The sequence below is a fragment of the Salvelinus fontinalis genome, chromosome 6 (assembly GCF_029448725.1).
Source record: "Salvelinus fontinalis isolate EN_2023a chromosome 6, ASM2944872v1, whole genome shotgun sequence".
Taxonomy (NCBI): Eukaryota; Metazoa; Chordata; class Actinopteri; order Salmoniformes; family Salmonidae; genus Salvelinus; species Salvelinus fontinalis.
Window position 1 is genome coordinate 52,601,761 of NC_074670.1, and position 17,135 is coordinate 52,618,895.

The following is a 17,135-nucleotide window of genomic DNA, read 5'->3' on the forward strand; positions in this document are numbered from 1 at the left end:
GGATTTAATAACTGCAAGACTTTTATTTATTTTTTACCATGCTCCTATATTTGCCCAATGACTGTCAACTCACATATTCTCATTTCAATTGGCAGCGATGTTGATATAAATATATATATATAAAATTACAGTAAAGGCTCAAGAATTTAAATGAAGATCGGGATATTCTTAATCTCTATAACCATTTCCCTTCAGTCTGCAGGTTTTTAATTACAGTGGGCCAATCGTAGAGTATCCTGAAGTAGACTCTGCTCAGAGGAACAAAAAGGGGTATGCATACGACAAAACTGAATAAGCAAAGATTCAATACACCACGCACACATGCACACGCACAGCCCTATTTAGAATCTGTAAGGATCTGGCCCTGCCCTGCACTCCGGCCGCTGATGTATTGATGCGTTTAATCAGTGTGCCATTTCTCCTCCGCAAGGAGTAATCATTTTTCCATTACACTACCTCCGAAGGATGTCCACTTGCATTTGTTTGGCCTCTTGGTGTTGTGTTTCTGGGCCACAGCTTTCCTCTGACTAATGTTGTGTTTATTTCTTTGATGGATTAGAGGCCTAGCTTTTCTGTTAGGCCCCTGATGCTAAATGTCACCTTCCTCAATCACTGCCTCCCAAACACCCACCCCATCGTGCTAAATTCCATAAAACACACACACCAGAGCTACCTTTCTGCTCTGAGAATTGTGACATTGGAGGGAAACTAAATGAATTATTATTACAAAAGAAGCGAGACGGGGCAGAGGGAGGTGAAATCAAGCAAAACATAAATATTTTTCCTTGTTTTTTTTTAGTTTTTATTTTGAATCAGAGTAATAATATAAATGCATTCCTTTTCAGAAACAGCAACTGGAGTGGGGAAAAGTCAACTTTGACCCTCTCAACATGAAAGAGAGCGACTCTCCGTTTGGATCACAACGCTCCTTGCTGCAAAGGATCAGCAAAACTTTCCCAGGTCTGTTGTAATGCCATTATACGGATTATATAGGAGGATCAAAAACTTGGCAACAGAACAGTTCTTGACAACCAAACATTTACATAGATATGCTTGATTAAAAGGTTTGTTGTACCATCATTTTATGGTACAAATACATGTTATTTAGAGTTTAAGACAACTTGAATAGGTGCAGTAGAGAATTCACCATATACACTTAATGTGGTCCTCCTGAACCCACTATGTGGCGACACATCCACAACAACAAAAAATTGTTTGCAAAATAAATGCAAAAAACTTAACAGAAATGAAAAGGTAACATCCAGTTTCGTTTGACTTGACGACAGTCTTAATCACAGAAACCTTCCTTGACCCTCGACCTCTTCCTCCGTAATATGCATGCCCTCTTCGGGAGTGTAGTAATGATCAGACTTACCAAGGCCAAAGAGGCTTAAGGGTGGAGAGACAGGGTGGAGCAGGCAGGTATGATGCAGGGCCATGCTACCTTACTGGCGTGGTCTCATTCCATAGAGAGCTGAACACTCTCACTCTGGCCTTGGTGCTGCTGCTGGTCAAATTTCCTAGCTGTTAAAAAGGAATAAAGGAGACAGAATTATACCAATTTAAACAGTGGGATAGATGTAGATATTTGCAGAACAGTTGTGCAAGCTAGAGTTTATTAGTGAATGTCACAGAGCTATTTGCTAAACCAGAAATATAGTTGACTCAAGTCTTTAACAGATTTGAGGTCAGTTCTTCGTCATATTTACAATATGCATTTGACCACAGACTCTACCATATCCAAAGGTGGACAGTATTTCTGCTACATATATTTTAAATATGCATTTCAAATACTTCTGATTATTTTGTATTTTTACTGGGCTGAACTACACTCCAATGTATTTTGTAACAAGATACTTTCAAGAGCTGTAATTTGTATTTTCAAAATATGAAATACTTTTCTATATCATTTTTATAGCGGTTCGCCATTTTGTGGCCCTCTTTCACCCTGCATTGTTATCAGAAGTCTGATGGCACTATGGTGTGATAAGAGTGTCTGCTAAACTAACTAAATATAAATCTGTATGGAATAATGGACAATTGCACTTGCATGCAGAGTATTATTCTAATGAGCTCCGCCTCAAAACAAGGCTTTGTCTAGAAGGGATACAGCTTTGACTTTTCGTAGCAGGTTTAGGAGAACTTACACAGCAGGTTAGGAAAATTAACATAGCAGGTTAGTAGAATTCGATTAAGCTGTATCCCATCTATACATGACACCGAAACAGGGACAATAATAACACCCAGTGTGCTTTGCAGTTCCTTTTGTTATGATCATTTTCACTAGGGACGGGCAAAAATTACTAAATACCATAAAGATCAATGTATCAAAATAAACTACTAAATGTAAATTAAAATACATGTATTTTGTATTTAAAAAAAATTCTGAAATACATTTAAAGTAGCCGGCCTGAACAGCAACAACATTCTCAGTTACGATTACAGAAACGTTTTACTTCCTACTGTATGACTGTGATATGTTGTTGTTTATCTACCTTAGTTGAATGCACTGACTGTATACAGTGCATTCAGAAAGTATTCAGACTAGAGGTCGACCGATTAAATCGAGAATGGCCGATTAATTAGGGCCGATTTCAAGTTTTCATAACAATCGGAAATCTGTATTTTTGGACACCGATTTGGACAATTTTTTAAATTGTATTATTATTTTATTATTTTACACTTTTATTTAATGAGGCAAGTCAGTTAAGAACACGTTCTTATTTTCAATGACGGCCTAGGAACGGTGGGTTAACTGCCTTGTTCAGGGGCAGAACGACAGATTTTTACCTTGTCAGCTCGGGGATTCAATCTTGCAACCGTACTAGTCCAATGCTCTAACCACCTGCCTCTCATTGCACTCCACGAGGAGCCTGCCTGTTACGCGAATGCAGTAAGAAGCCATAGTAAGTTGCTAGCTTGCATTAAACTTATCTTATAAAAAACAATCAATCAATCAATCATAATCACTAGTTATAACTACACACTGTTGATGATATTACTAGTTTATCTAGCGTGTCCTGCGCTGCATATAATCGATGCGGTGCGCATTCGCGGAAAAAGGACTGTCGTTGCTCCAATGTGTACCTAACCATAAACATCAATGCCTTTCTTACATCTCTGGAGATACCTGAAAATAACTGTGCAGCGATACTCCCCATCCAACCTGACAAAGCTTGAGAGAAACTGCAGAGAAAAAAATGGGAGAAAATCCCCAAATACAGGTGTGCCAAGCTTGTAGCGTCATTCACAAGAAGACTGGAGGCTGTAATCCCTGCCAAAGGTGTTTCAACAAAGTACTGAGTAAAGTGTCTGAATATTTATGTAAATGTGATATTTCAGTTTATTTGTTATAAATTTGCTAAAATTGATAAAAAACAATGTTTGTGGTGTCATTACGGGGTATTGTGTCTAGATTGATGAGGGGAAAAAACACGATTTAATCAATTTTAGAATACGGCTGTAACGTACCAAAATATTTAAAAAAGTCAAGGGGAATACTTCCCAAATGCATTGTATGTGAAAATGAACATACCAAAATGAACTGGCCTTGTTTAGAGGTCATGTCTAGATGGGATACATTTGAGTGTCCGCTAAATTACCTAAATGTATGTTTCAAAATCAGAGATGGGCTATATTTCTGTTCCATGTATTTGAAATATGCATTTCAATTACTTCTGAGCATTCAACTAAGGTAGATAAACAACATCTGTGCATGCTGATTACTTGCAAATGTATTTCTGCATTTTAAAATTCTAAATATTTAAATTAAATACATTTCAAAGTATATATATTTTTTTTTTTATACATTGCTCTTTATGGTATTTAGTCATGTTTGCCCCTTCCTGATCATATCATAGGTGAGCACAAGGCCTAACATTGATGCATCATTCTGCAACAGAACTGAGACGGACAAACTCACCAAGGGAGTACATCTCCAGCTGCTGACGCAGTCTCACTTTCTGCAGACTGTCGTAGAAGTTGGGTTCGGTCGTGGCTCCAGCGGTAGGCGGCAGAGCGAATATCCTCATGATCTTCCTCTTATTTCTGATGGGGAGAATAGAGAACCACAGTATGAGTCATAATACCGATAAAACCTAGAGGTCAAACAAGGAAATGGTTCCAATCGTTTTTCCACCATTCATTTTCCCCCGTTGGGGATTATAGAAGCACTTAAAATAAAGTCTGTGTTTTGTGTAGGCTTAGCCTGGCGTGATGTTTTGATAACTGTGTAAATCTCTCTATATATTTGCATGTATTTACCCCACAAACATGAAATGTTAATTATCTGCTAATGTGGCTATCATAAAGAACTACAAATGCCATGATGATGTGAACGAGCCTGCCAAATCGAGGCAAAGGTAAGAATTCTCTGGATTAATTATCAAATGTTAGCTAAATTTAGTAATTAATAAATTGGCTACAGTTCTTTAAATTGACAATTCTGTGAACTGTCTTCTGCAAGTTTTGGATTGACACAATACCTGTTAGCAAAGGATTTGCAAGGATTTGTAGTCTGCATGATGTTAATTTGCATTTTCGAATTTGAGAGTAGATAGAGCAGGATATATTGACAAAAGGCACCTTATCAGAGAGATTTACATGGTTTATCAAAATGTCACGTGGGTGTAAGCCTACACAAAACACAGCCCTTATTGTAAGTGTTTCAAAAATTCCCTATGGGAAAAATGAATGGTGGAAAAATGATTGGAACCATTTGCCTATTTGACCGCTAGTTTTTATGGGTATTATGACACCTCCAATGTTGGGCTCTATAGGAAGGAGAGATTGAGACCAAACCGTATGCAATTCATGCATTAGCTTAATGGAAGCTTTTTAAAAGCAAAGCTTGTAAATATATGTTACTAGTAAGGCACACATTTAGTTGTTGATGATGCAAATATGTATCAACAGTCGGGCATTTGTTGGGAACTACAAAATACAAAGGAACCTCTTACTTTCTAGCGTACATCAGCAGTCCGAAACTAACCAGGATGACGAGCAAATAGACATTGGTGGCCTCGTTCCACGCCTCGTGCACGGAGTAATCCAAAGATTCCTCGTTCTCCATCCCATGACCGCCCATTGCGATCAAACAATTGTGAGGCAGCTATTTTTCTAGTTTCATAAATGTCTAAAAATAAGATTCCATGCAACAAGCATTAGCGAACTGCGACTCCTACGACGTAAACAGAAAGGTGACGTCGTTTCCGGAGTCGTTCACAAATCCGCCTGCGCTGGCGAGGAGTGGGACTGCATTGGGTGGGATGAGTCAGAGGCGTGCCTAATGGCAGTGACATAAATACTAGACGATGATTGGATTTTCATCCTCACAAAAGACCTCCCCCGATAACCTTTTTCGAAGAGGAAGTAAGTGCAGTTTACTGTTACTTGACATGGCGCCTGGAAGTGTTTGGAGATTAATTCGTCACTGTAACCTTGTAAGTAGTCGACTTGCTCATTGTTCCTTTTTTACATTTGCATCTAGACACGGCATAAACCACATGCTTTGTACTTCTAGCTAAAATCACCTGTCTCTGCAATGGAGTTATTTTATTTTGTGTACATGCAGGCGTCCGTTCGGTATGTGGGGTGCGCGTTATGGCAGCAGAAAGCACCTGTAGACGTGGGGGCAGCGGCGACCAGTAGACAGTTCTCCAGCGATCCTCCCCCGGAGAACATAAGCCGATACCCGATTCCAAACAAGAAAGACTTGCCATTCGACATGGTGGAACTAATGGAGGAGGTGGAGACCAAGGTAGGATGTGGAGTATTTTTGCAGTCTCTGTAACTTCGAATGTTCCTGCTATGAAACAACACTACTGTGGGAGGAAATGGATATCTATATACATGGTAATATCAGTGTGTTCTGCTTTTTGACAGGGAGGATTCCTTCCCAATGTCTTCAAGGTCCTGGCACATCGTCCAGCAGAGTTCCGTGCTTTCTTTTCCTATTACAATGAACTGATGAACAAGGAGACAGGTGTGTGTGAGAGACTTCAGAAAGTATTCACACCCAATTCTTCACAAAATGGACACTGAAATGTCAATAAGTATTCAACCCCTTTGTTATGCCAAGCGTAAAGATGTGTTTAACAAGTCACATAAGTTGCATGGACTCACTTGGTTTAACATGATTTTTGATTCATCCCTGTACAATTATCTGTAAGGTCCCTCAGTCGAGCAGTGAATTTCAAACAGTGTGTGTCTGTGTTGATCTGAAATGTTTGTTGCTCTGTCATGTCAGGGGGACTAACGAAGGCTGACAGGGAGCTGATTGTGGTCGCCACCAGTATCCACAACCAGTGTCTCTACTGTGTCGTGTCCCACAGTGCACTGCACCGCATCTACTCTAAGAAACCCACACTGGCTGACCAGGTACATTCTTATCTTGTTTATTTCTCTCCTGATCTGTTTACTGGTGTGCACTGAAACTGTTTTATGCCAGTATCATCTTACATATTGGAGGTGTGTTTGTCAAGCAGTTGATATCATCTGACTGATCAACCACACCAGTATAAAAGGTGTGAACCTTAACTCACCCACTGTCACCGCTGTTCTAAATGGGTTTCTATTTGAACTCTTTCTCCCCCTGGCCCTCATCCCCAGGTGATTGTAAACTATGAGAACGCAGAGCTGTCCCCTCGGGAGCGGGTCATGCTGGACTTTGCGCTGGCTGTGTGTCGCAGTGACACCATCACCAACCAGCACTTTCTGTCCCTGGAGGAAGTGGGCTTTGACCGTGAGGATGCCTGGGACATCGCTGCCATCGCTGCTTTCTTTGCCATGTCCAACCGGCTGGCCCACCTGACCGACATGAGACCCAACGCAGAGTTCTACAACATGGGACGTATGCCCCGGGACAAGACCAAGTGGGAGGGAGAGGGCAAGTAGTGAGGTGACAAGGGATACAGAAAACATCACAGACTTTAAGTTCCTTCCTATTGATTTTTATGGGTGACCTAACTACAGAGAGACTCAACCGAGGCCAGGGGACTTATCTAAGCGTGTGATATCAAATGTGACTGTTTAGTGCTGGTCTGCCACACAATATCTACAGTAGAACCTGTTCATGTTACTTTGTGGAGTTCTCTGGGCTCAATTGTTAACTGAGGATTTTGAAATGTTAGAAAGATATGTTAAATTGAGTTTGGAGTGCAAGTATGTGTATCTCTGTAATATTCACTCTAGGAAAGTTGTTGTTTGAGATGTCAGGCAGTAACATAATGGAACACTCACTGCTGTGCAATGACAATCTTTTAGTTTCTAAATAAAGAATATATATCTTCTGTTTCTCTCTCCCTCTGTGTGAATTAGGTTAAAATAGGACAAACACTGCTGTCTTGGCTCATAACATCTCCATGTACACTGAGTTTACAAAACATAATGAATGCCTCTTTCCATGACAGACTGACCAAGTGATTCCAGATGAATGCTTTGATGTCACTTGTTAAATCCACTTCAATCAGTGTAGATGAAGGGGAGCAGATGGGTTTAAAAAAAATAATAATCTGCATTTATACAATTGAGACATGTACTGTATGGGTGCCATTAAGAGGGTGAAAGGGAAAGACAAAATTTAATTGCCTTTATTTTTAGAATCTAAAATCATTAGACAGGACTCTTACCTATTTTCATAACCGCTGTGGAATTTAATCGTTACCTTTTCTGGCTGTGATGGGTTCATATTTCTGAAGGAGCCATATGATCAACAAATGATGTACATCTCATTTAATTGGACCTAGTAAATAGATGGGCTATATGTTTTGCAGTGTGTTTTATAATACCGGTATACAGTCTAATTTGTCAGCTGATATTTTGCATTGTGTATGTATCAAGTTTTATTGTCACGTGCACAAGTACAGTGAAATGCCTTTCTTACTCTTTCCCAACAATGCAGTAATGAATATCAGTAGTACTATTAAAAAAATAAAAAATACGAACATTTAAGTAGAAAAAAAAACAAGCTGTCCTGTTTCAGAATTTACTGGCAGTCCATATTTAGGTCAGGGAAGTTGACGCAAAACATTGAAATCAGGTCCATGACAATTTGCCTTGATCTAATCTCTAAACTGTCAGTCCTTTTGCAGATATAACATAAATTACTGCTAAAGATTAAAACATTCTGCCAACACTAAATAGACCGGTAGTTTAACATTTTTGACAGTATGGGTAGGCCTATTGCTATGCGATAGGAGCGTGACATCATTGCATATTTATTCTCAGAGACTATGCTAAGGCAGGGCATATCATAAACCCAATCTATTGATTAACTAAATGTTTATCAATAGACCTGTCATTCAGGGCAGATGGGGCAGATCTCCACCTGTTTTGAACCCCACCTGTTTTTTTCTGTTGCCTGTTTTACATGTTATTTTGGCATTAATACGTGTCACATATCAGTTTGCAAACAATGCAAAAAACATTTAGAATTGAGTTAATAAAGTCGCATACAAACATGGTCTCTTTTTTGGGTTCTTGAGTAAGGCAGCTCCAAAATGCAGGTGTTTCAGCCTAGCTCAGTGCTTTCTGTGGTGGTGGGATAGCCACCGCATGGTGACACTGCAAAATCTATGGCGAAAGCTCGAAAATTAAAGCCCCTTGAGTGCTGCCATGGAGTTACATTACAATTGCCCATCCAAGAAGGCTAAATGCCCTTGGCCACAGATAAAATGACGCCAAATCACGTTATATCTACCGTAGCTTTGATCGAACTGATCATGTAGCTAAGAAAGTAATATTACAGTAAGTGTATGTTGTGTGTAGTAAGATGTTAGCAGCACATGCGCGTCACCCTAATAATTTGGTCCCTTTCCCCCTCATAACTTAGCCTACTGTTCTAACTTGGTAGTGCACATGTACTCTATAGCCTGTTTAGAGAAATGTAATCAAATATTGTAAGAGCTTTCATTGTCGGATTATATGCCCCCATTATTTATCCTACGGTTCTGATTTGGTGTACAGGGAGAATACTGTAAGAACGGCCCATGTTCTGAATTCTGTCACTGTACATTTCAAAAGTGCTGAACAAATATTTATATTGAGTTTGTCCGTCCTAGCTTGCTCATTAATGTCTTAATCGCAATTACGGATTGCCTCTTATCCGCTCGTTGTCCCCTTATGCCATAGTTTGTACATCTCAATTGACAGTAAAAACCACATTTGTTTAAGCAAGTCAGCAATATCAGCTATGGTTTTTTTAAAGGCAGTAAATGAGGCTGAATGGACTGTTTCACTGCCAGACAAGGCTCCACTGATAGCCATGTGTAGCAGGGGTAAGGTGTTGGGACTGCTGTTGGGACTAACAGTTTGTGGGCACCGTTTGTTACCATTATAGTGTAATTAATGTAGTGTTTAGTGTTGTGTAGTGGCTTTGCTGGCATGCATCTACAAAAATTGGGGGAGTTTGCCCAACCAAGATTTACATGCTAAAATCGCCACTGTGAACAACAATTAGTCTTTTGCATGCTAAGGCATAATGCCAATAGTTCCAAATGATAAATTATACAGCAAATAAAGAGAGCTATTGTCACCATAAAAGGTAAATGGAGGTGTTTGCCAGGCGGAGTTTTAGTGCTGTTCACGCGCGCACAGTTTTACGACAGGTCTGATTTGTAACAGAAACATGCGTATGTATGGCGTGCGCCAAGTTTATAAATCTCAATATTCTTTAACTTTTTAGAAATGGCACACGCATTCGTTAAGGTGTAAAATGTACGCAACAGTTAGAAATGAGGCCCCAGCTCTCTATCTCTTGCTTTTCTGATGGGAAGGGGGTAGCTGCATCCCATTATGGTAACCTGAGTATGGGCGAGTGGGTGTGTCCGTAGAGAAGTAGCAGGCGTGTGGAAAGGAGTGGGTGTGTCGACAGCACTCTGCTATAGGTTAACCAGTTTTGATTGAGCGGTGCTGTATAGAAAGAGATGGGTGAAGTCAAATTAGCCCGGTTCATTAGAAATGGTAGTATGCTAATATTTTGTGGTAGCCAGGCTCAGCAAGGAAAGATTCTGCAAATGGAAAAGCTTAATGGGAAGAAGATTAAATGTCCCTGGTGTTTATACTAGATTGAGGGGAGTCATCACTGGGGTCCCGATATCTACGTCCATAGATGATATTAAAGAACATGTGAAGGGAGGCAGAGTGTTTGAGGCCAAAAGGTTGATCAGTCAGAAAGAGGGTCAAAGAAGTGAAAGCTTATCAGTGCTGCTGAAGTTTGAGAAGGTTTTGCCTGGAAAAGTGCAGATAGGATTCCTTAGTTTCAATGTCAGAGAATTTTTCCCATCCTCATTGTGGTGTTTGAAATGTCATTGAATGGGACATGTAGCTAACTGTTCAGTGTAAAGGAAAGAAAAAACGTGCCAGTGTGGAGGGGAACATGATTACAGTGAATGTGGGTGCAACGTGAAGGTTAAGTGTTGTCATTTTGTGGGGGAACATAGTGCAGCGTGTTTCAGCATGATACAGATACAGTACTGGGGCTTGAGATGTTATTTCTATATTTTTTGTGGGGTATAGGGATTTTGTGGGGTATAGGGATTTATTATTAGTAGGGGTTTATTATTTGATTGTAAAAAAATATCTACTTTGTAAAATTGTATTTGTTAGTAGTACAGAATTAGACAGACCATGATTGATTACACACTCCAGCACAGTAGGTGGCGGCATGCACCTTAAACGTTTGTTTGCGGACAGCCCTGAAATCATAGAAGAGTTTATACTTCTGCTTTTTAACCAGATGATTCTGAGTGTCACATTGCACTGTTAGTTTTACACAAATAATTGTACATTTTTAGTTATAAAACTGACGATAGTTTATTTTTGATTACAAGTATTTATGACGCGTTGTATGCTTGTGCTTACTGTGACTATCACTCTGACATTGGCGACTATGTATTGTTGATACTTCCCGCGCCGTTGCTGGACAGTAGTGCTTGTCACGCGGGAGAGAAAGGCACTGTGTCCCGGTGTTGCCGTTCATGCCCTCCCCATTAAGTAGCAACTGTATGTATCAAGATGACATCTAAATGGTTATCAATATCAGTAATTTCTTGTGTAGGCTGCCATCCCACTTGAAATGTTTTTTTACACGTTAGCTACCGCCGGCGACAAGACCTAGTCGGAAGCAAGTCGGCTGGCAGGCCGATACTACACCAGCGCACTGGTTACTGGCTTATCGACTCGTCGTGCAACCCAATCAGCCACGCTAAACGTGCTTGAGTGTCAGCAAATCTGCCCAATTAGCTGATTCGCTTTCATATACCCACTCCTTTCGACACACCCACTCGCCCATTCTCGGTTTGCCATACCGTTTTCCGATACACAGTAGTATGTAATAAAACCACTAGAGGGAGGTCTACCTCTATAGTTGATCAACAGAACACAAAAAAATCACCGCATTGAAAAGAGACTTCCAGTTCTGGTTCTCTTTTAGTTGAGTGGATGTAAGATTGTCTATTCGCCATGAATAATTTCATTTTTAATGACAGAATATTTTATATTGACCTATCTAATTCATCTGTTAGAAGATCTGAACAATTTCACTAATGAAAGTGTAACAATTGTTGGGGTCCAACTGCTGCATTGTCCCAGGGAAAGGAGAACCAGAGGTGTTGTATGGTGAGGTCTGGCTGCATGGTCCGGTCTGATCAGAAGGTCTATAGAAGAAGCCAGTCTCCTCCCATCAGGCCTGTCAGCCAGTGAGGCATGTCGTGGGAGCAGAGGAAGCCGGACTGCACCGTAAAGCTCGCTGTTTGTGTTTAATCTCATCGCACGTCCGTTAGGTAATATTCCTCCAGCCCAATGACATCAGACAGTACACGTGTGTCTGTACTAGCCCACCTCACAGTCATGAGGACACAGCCCAGCCAAGGGTGTTTACACACCTGCTATCACGGAAAGGACCGGGAGGGAGGAGAGGGGCAATAGGAGGTAGGGAGGGAATGATTTAAAAAAGAGTTCTATATCTTGAATGGGTCATTGGGATTTTAGCTATACCTTGATAGATTTATTCATTAATTACGGGGACGATTCAAGTCTCTGTGCTTGTCTGTGGTCCAGTACTGTGTGCTCGAGGCCTAGTTTATTTTCAGAGACACTATTTTTAATTTTGTGTCATCTGCACAGGCTGCCACATCCAGTTACCTAGGGTGTGGAAAGACCAAAGAGGCTCTAGTGTGTGTATGCGTGTATGTGCGAGTATTATTGCATGAGTGCTTTCCAGCTCCAATCACCCAAGAGAGTGTTTGTACTGAAAATGTTCTCCACAGGGGGTCCATACATAATACTGTTATTAAAAACTCAATCCTATGTGTCCTATCACTCGAGATCAAACAACTTGACAGGAGGGAAATGTATTATACCAGTTATATAGTACCAAATGAAAAATCCCTCTGGTTCACAGCGCCAAAACTGACCCTCATCTTTCTTTTAAGAGACAAGGCTACTACACACATCTCACTAATACAGATTTATGATGAAATATATGGATCTCTTTAGTATTTCCCATTTGTCCAACTCTCCTATATTTCCTCTTCAATTTAGTTTATTACAAACAGTATCAGACTCATAACCATAGACATGTAGTGTGTGGATGCTGATGGATGGGGTCAGTCATACCGTAAACAGACACTATCGTCCCTCAGGGCAGAGGTTTGGCCCAGGCCTGCAGTGAAACCCTTCATTTAATGTGTTTCTCCATCCATTGACAGCCAGTATAAAACAATGCAGCCATCATGGCGACACGTGGTTGATTGAGCAATAACCTTTATCCATGGGGCCGGGGTCAGGGTGAGAGGGGGTTCAGGTTGAGAGGGGCGACAGACAGAGGAACCATGGCGTTAACTGTCCTCATTCGCTTCCTTCTCTCGAGGAAGATAAAACCACTGGGAGATTACACATGTCGACGGGGCCACTGTTTACGAGGCAGAGAGAGGACAGGAAAGAGGAGATCAGGCTATCAGCATGCACCGCAGACACAGATCACTTACCCTCTTCAGTGAGTCTGTCTGACAGCCACCGTACAGCAAGCAACAGCGGCAGATCAGTACTGCCTCCATGGCAGGAGCGACTGAAAATGTTCCCTTCCCTTGAGAAGGGGTGAGTTTGTGGGTCATGTCATGGTAGATTTGTCGGGATGATTGTGCTGCCTCCTTCTGACCAGGGGTCCATGTAACATCAATTTCAATAGGTCTTACCTGGATAAGACAAATCAATTTAATACAGAAAATGGGAGAAATCTGGAGGTAAGTGATCTTTTGAACAGATTTTGACGTTCTGTTTTATTTTGTTCTAGTTCTGGGATGTTCCCTCTTCCTCTCTGTGTGAGTGTGTGGACCCGCAGACACCCAGTAGACCGGAGCTATCCTCAGTTAGAACATAAGTTATGGTTTTGCGGAGTGCTTTTCTTCTGCCTACTCAGGCCGCTCTGGGCCTTTTTCGTTTAAGGACAGAACTTTTAGTATCTTTGGATAACTCCCACACGTTCCGTCTTTGGGGAGGCGGTGAGGAGAGGAGTGAGGGGTTGAGAGAGCGTGGCGCTAAAATTTAGAATATAAACCCTCTCCATTCTGTCGCAAGGTTTTAAACTCTGTTATCTTGGAGTTTTTGCTTGTGTTATTTTCTTTTCTGTGTGTAAGGCTGTGTCCCACCCACCCCTGAAGGCAGGCAGCCAAGCAGATAGACAGAGACAAGCCTCTAACAGATATCAGGGCTGACAACCAGAGGGGTTCCAACAAGCATTCTGTCCTGTGAACACAGACACGCACACATTCTGCAGTCTCAGATTTGTCTGTGAGCAATAACAATTCAGGTCATTTGCACCAGTAGGTAATTTCATGCGGAACAGAGAACATGACAGAAGCCTACCTGTTTTCTGTCTAAGATAGCATCCCCATAGGGTACACAACATAGATGAGGCCACATGTACCAGGTTAGCTGTTTTAGTTGGGGGTTAACACTGTTGGGAGAGGAAGAGAAGAGGACTCCACCCAGGAGTGATTTTTAAAATGTCCCAGAGGGATAATCTTACTGCACATTCACAGTTACCTTAATTCCCAGAGATGGTCTGTGTACTGGCTGCTGTTCTTCGAGAGATGGGAACTGTAAAGCCCATGTCATTTTATGAGAGTGCTGCTCCTGCTGTTGAAGCCAACTGTCTGCCACAGTGAACGACACAGTAAGTATGGCCATATAACATTATGGAGACCACAGATTACTACTATGGCCGGGTGTCATTTTCATCTGAACACAAGGGATTTGGGTTTGCCTACCAAACACAACTCCATATACGTAGATATACACTACGGTGACAGTGGTATGTTACGTGACCCTATGGACGCAAAGTGCACACAAACATAAATGCACCCATATAATGTGTCATGCCTGTGCACATGGGATTTCCCTATGCTGTTTAGTTGATCTCAGCATTCATAATGTGTTGTATGTAATGTAATCTCTATTACAGTCTCCGCCGGTCCACTGGGAGGTGTCAGGGATTTTGGCCTGCGTGGGTATCCAGAGATGAGACACTGTGGGTGGGCATGATGGATGGCAGGAGTCCCTACCCACCCATGGTTCTCTATCGTCACCCATATCAAGTCTTCATTTACCTTCCTCTTTATAAGTTTAAATACATCTGCCGTCTCCATGGTATGACGGTAGGTCAGTAATTATGTTCTGGAATGGGAGACTTCTGTGGCAGCCATTGCTGTTGACAATCAATGCCTCATATGGTCACAATGACATTTGAGTTTAAGTTTAAATGACAGGAAATTCCAATGTTATGTTGTTGTCTAGACACATTCAAATTCACCTGTTGACCTCAGACCACACATAAATCCATGTCTCAGACAAATAAAAAACGATTTATAGGTAAACATTGAAATATACGAATAAACATCCACAACAGTTGACAGCTTCTTCCTTTTCTTGCTCTCTCTCTGTCTCTCTCTGCTCACAGTATGTGTAGGACTGCTCTGTTGGAGGCTAGACAGCAGCTTTTCAGACTGTGATTCACACACACACACACACACATACAAACCTGATCTAGAAAAGAGAGACAGAGGGGGAGGGCTGTGAGGGGGTCCTTAGTGTGGAGGTCAGGGGATGAGAGAGGAGTGTGATGCTCTGTCACGGTGAGAGGACTGGGGCAATGGGAGGCTGGGGGGCTGCATGGTCCACTCATCTCACACAGGGCTGAGCCTGCAGCACCTTGGGTGGTTTTTAATGTGTGTGTCCTTGCAGGGTGGGTGGGAGGGAGGATGCTTGTTAGTGTCTGTCTATGGAGGAGAATCACCCCCGGAGAGAGAGAGAGAGAGAGGGGGGGGGGGGGGGATATGTTGGGATGAGAGCAGTGGTGGGAAAGAAGAGCAAGAGGGGAGAGAATTTGTTTACTCTGCCAATCACAAGTCATCAGTCACTGATGGAGCTAGCCATGACATATTCACCAGAACCCCACCATACAAACATCAGATATCGTACTTACTCAAATCATTCAAATTCTTAAAATATAACATTAAACAGTGCGAGCTAAGTTGGAAGGGATAATCAAACTCCTAAAAGAGGAAACAGAATCACTTTAAAATCATTGTGCGGCTCGGAGGACTTGACACTGGCAACCCAACTTCCTTCATGAGCATTATTTTCCATGAACTGTTTGGGCAGGAGAAGCTGTGTCCCATGCAGCTTATGAACATTGCGCACCGCATGGATCAACTCTGCAACTCTTCAGCTTTTTGAAATCAAGCGGCAAATTGTACGCCTTGCAGCAGAGGATCAGCATCTACCCAGACCTGAGTGCTGAACTGTTAAAACAGAGGGAGACCTAGAGCGAGGTGAGATCCCAGCTACGCAAGCTAAACCTGAGATGAGGCTTCATCCACCCGGCAAAACTTATCTTGACCTTCCAGAACACAACACGCACGTTTTCCACTGCCAAGGAAGCTCAGGACTTCTTTGAGAAGCACATCAAACCCAACACACAAGGGGACAAGCCGACAGATGGAACCCCTAGACTGGCTCATTATTCAGGTATGCTATCCATGCACAATCATGCAGCCTATACCGATGATGCTGCCCTCAACATTAGACAATGATGAGGACATCCCCTCATGTTTGGGTACAAGGAACACTATTACCATATTGAATTATATTGCCTATGGTCCAGGACATTTACACAGGGGTGACACCACAGCAATTAATGAACAATGGACAATATATGGAGGTGTCATACGTACTGGGACTGCTTTCTTGTGTGGCTACAGCGCATTGAATCCAGTTGGCCTAAATATGGCAATATACTGTACATTTGTAGCTATTCCCTATTACACTGAACAAACATATAAACGCAACATGTAACGTGTTGGTCCCATGTTTCATGAGCTGAAATAAAATTTCCCAGAAATGTTCCATATGCACAAAAAAAAATGTATTTCTGTCAAATTTTGTGCACAAATTTCTTTACATCCCAGTTAGTGGGCATTTCTCCTTTGCCAAGATAATCCATCCACCTGACAGGTGTGGCATATCAAGAAGCTGATTAAACAGCATGATAATTACACAGGTGCACTATGTGCTGGGGACAACAAAAGTCTACTCTACAATGTACAGTTATGTGCAATTGGCATGCTGACTGAAGGAATGCCAACTGACATTTACTCCTGAGGTGCTGACCTGTTGCACCCTCAACAACTACTGTGATGATTATTATTTGACCATGCTGGTCATTTATGAACATTTGAAAATCTTGGCCATGTTCTGTTGTAATCTCCACCCGGCACAGCCAGAAGAGGACTGGCCACCCCTCATAGCCTGGTTCCTCTCTAGGTTTTGCCATATGTTTTGGCCTTTCTAGGGAGTTTTCATAGCCACCGTGCTTCTACACCTGCATTGCTTGCTGTTTGGGGTTTTAGGCTGGGTTTCTGTACAGCACTTTGAGATATCAGCTGATGTAAGAAGGGCTATACAAATACATTTGATTGAATTTGATTGATGTCCACCAGAGCTGTTGCCAGAAAATTGAATGTTCATTTCTCTATCATAAGCCGCTGTCACACCCTGATCTGTTTCACCTGTCTTTGTGCTTGTCTCCACCCCCCTCCAGGTTTCGCCCATCTTCCCCATTATCCCCTGTGTATTTA

General features: G+C 41.8%; 2 protein-coding genes across 2 annotated transcripts; one reads left to right on the top strand and one right to left on the bottom strand.

Moving 5' to 3' along the window:
• Positions 1-778: 778 nt before the first annotated feature.
• LOC129858087 (small integral membrane protein 19-like) lies at positions 779-5,201 on the bottom strand. Its single transcript, XM_055927035.1, has 3 exons — positions 4,959-5,201; positions 3,923-4,047; positions 779-1,524 (listed from the first exon to the last, which is right to left on the bottom strand). The coding sequence occupies exons 1-3, from the start codon at positions 5,084-5,086 to the stop codon at positions 1,460-1,462; spliced, it is 318 nt and encodes a 105-aa protein (XP_055783010.1). The 5' UTR covers positions 5,087-5,201; the 3' UTR covers positions 779-1,459.
• Positions 5,202-5,209: 8 nt separating this feature from the next.
• si:ch211-175m2.5 (uncharacterized protein LOC568697 homolog) lies at positions 5,210-7,289 on the top strand. Its single transcript, XM_055927034.1, has 5 exons — positions 5,210-5,441; positions 5,573-5,758; positions 5,884-5,983; positions 6,248-6,378; positions 6,610-7,289. The coding sequence occupies exons 1-5, from the start codon at positions 5,313-5,315 to the stop codon at positions 6,892-6,894; spliced, it is 831 nt and encodes a 276-aa protein (XP_055783009.1). The 5' UTR covers positions 5,210-5,312; the 3' UTR covers positions 6,895-7,289.
• The last annotated feature ends 9,846 nt before the right edge of the window (positions 7,290-17,135 follow it).

What these genes read in the sequence shown, in the direction of transcription:
- LOC129858087 (XM_055927035.1), bottom strand. Translation starts at nt 5,086, where the DNA reads ATGGGCGGTCATGGGATGGAGAACGAGGAATCTTTGGATTACTCCGTG. An exon ending in CTGCTGATGTACGCTAGAAA is followed by an intron (nt 4,048 to 4,958) that starts GTAAGAGGTTCC and finishes TCTCCCCATCAG; the next exon opens with AAATAAGAGGAAGATCATGA. An exon ending in GCTGGAGATGTACTCCCTTG is followed by an intron (nt 1,525 to 3,922) that starts GTGAGTTTGTCC and finishes CCTTTTTAACAG; the next exon opens with CTAGGAAATTTGACCAGCAG.
- si:ch211-175m2.5 (XM_055927034.1), top strand. Translation starts at nt 5,313, where the DNA reads ATGATTGGATTTTCATCCTCACAAAAGACCTCCCCCGATAACCTTTTT. An exon ending in TAATTCGTCACTGTAACCTT is followed by an intron (nt 5,442 to 5,572) that starts GTAAGTAGTCGA and finishes GTGTACATGCAG; the next exon opens with GCGTCCGTTCGGTATGTGGG. An exon ending in TGGAGGAGGTGGAGACCAAG is followed by an intron (nt 5,759 to 5,883) that starts GTAGGATGTGGA and finishes GCTTTTTGACAG; the next exon opens with GGAGGATTCCTTCCCAATGT.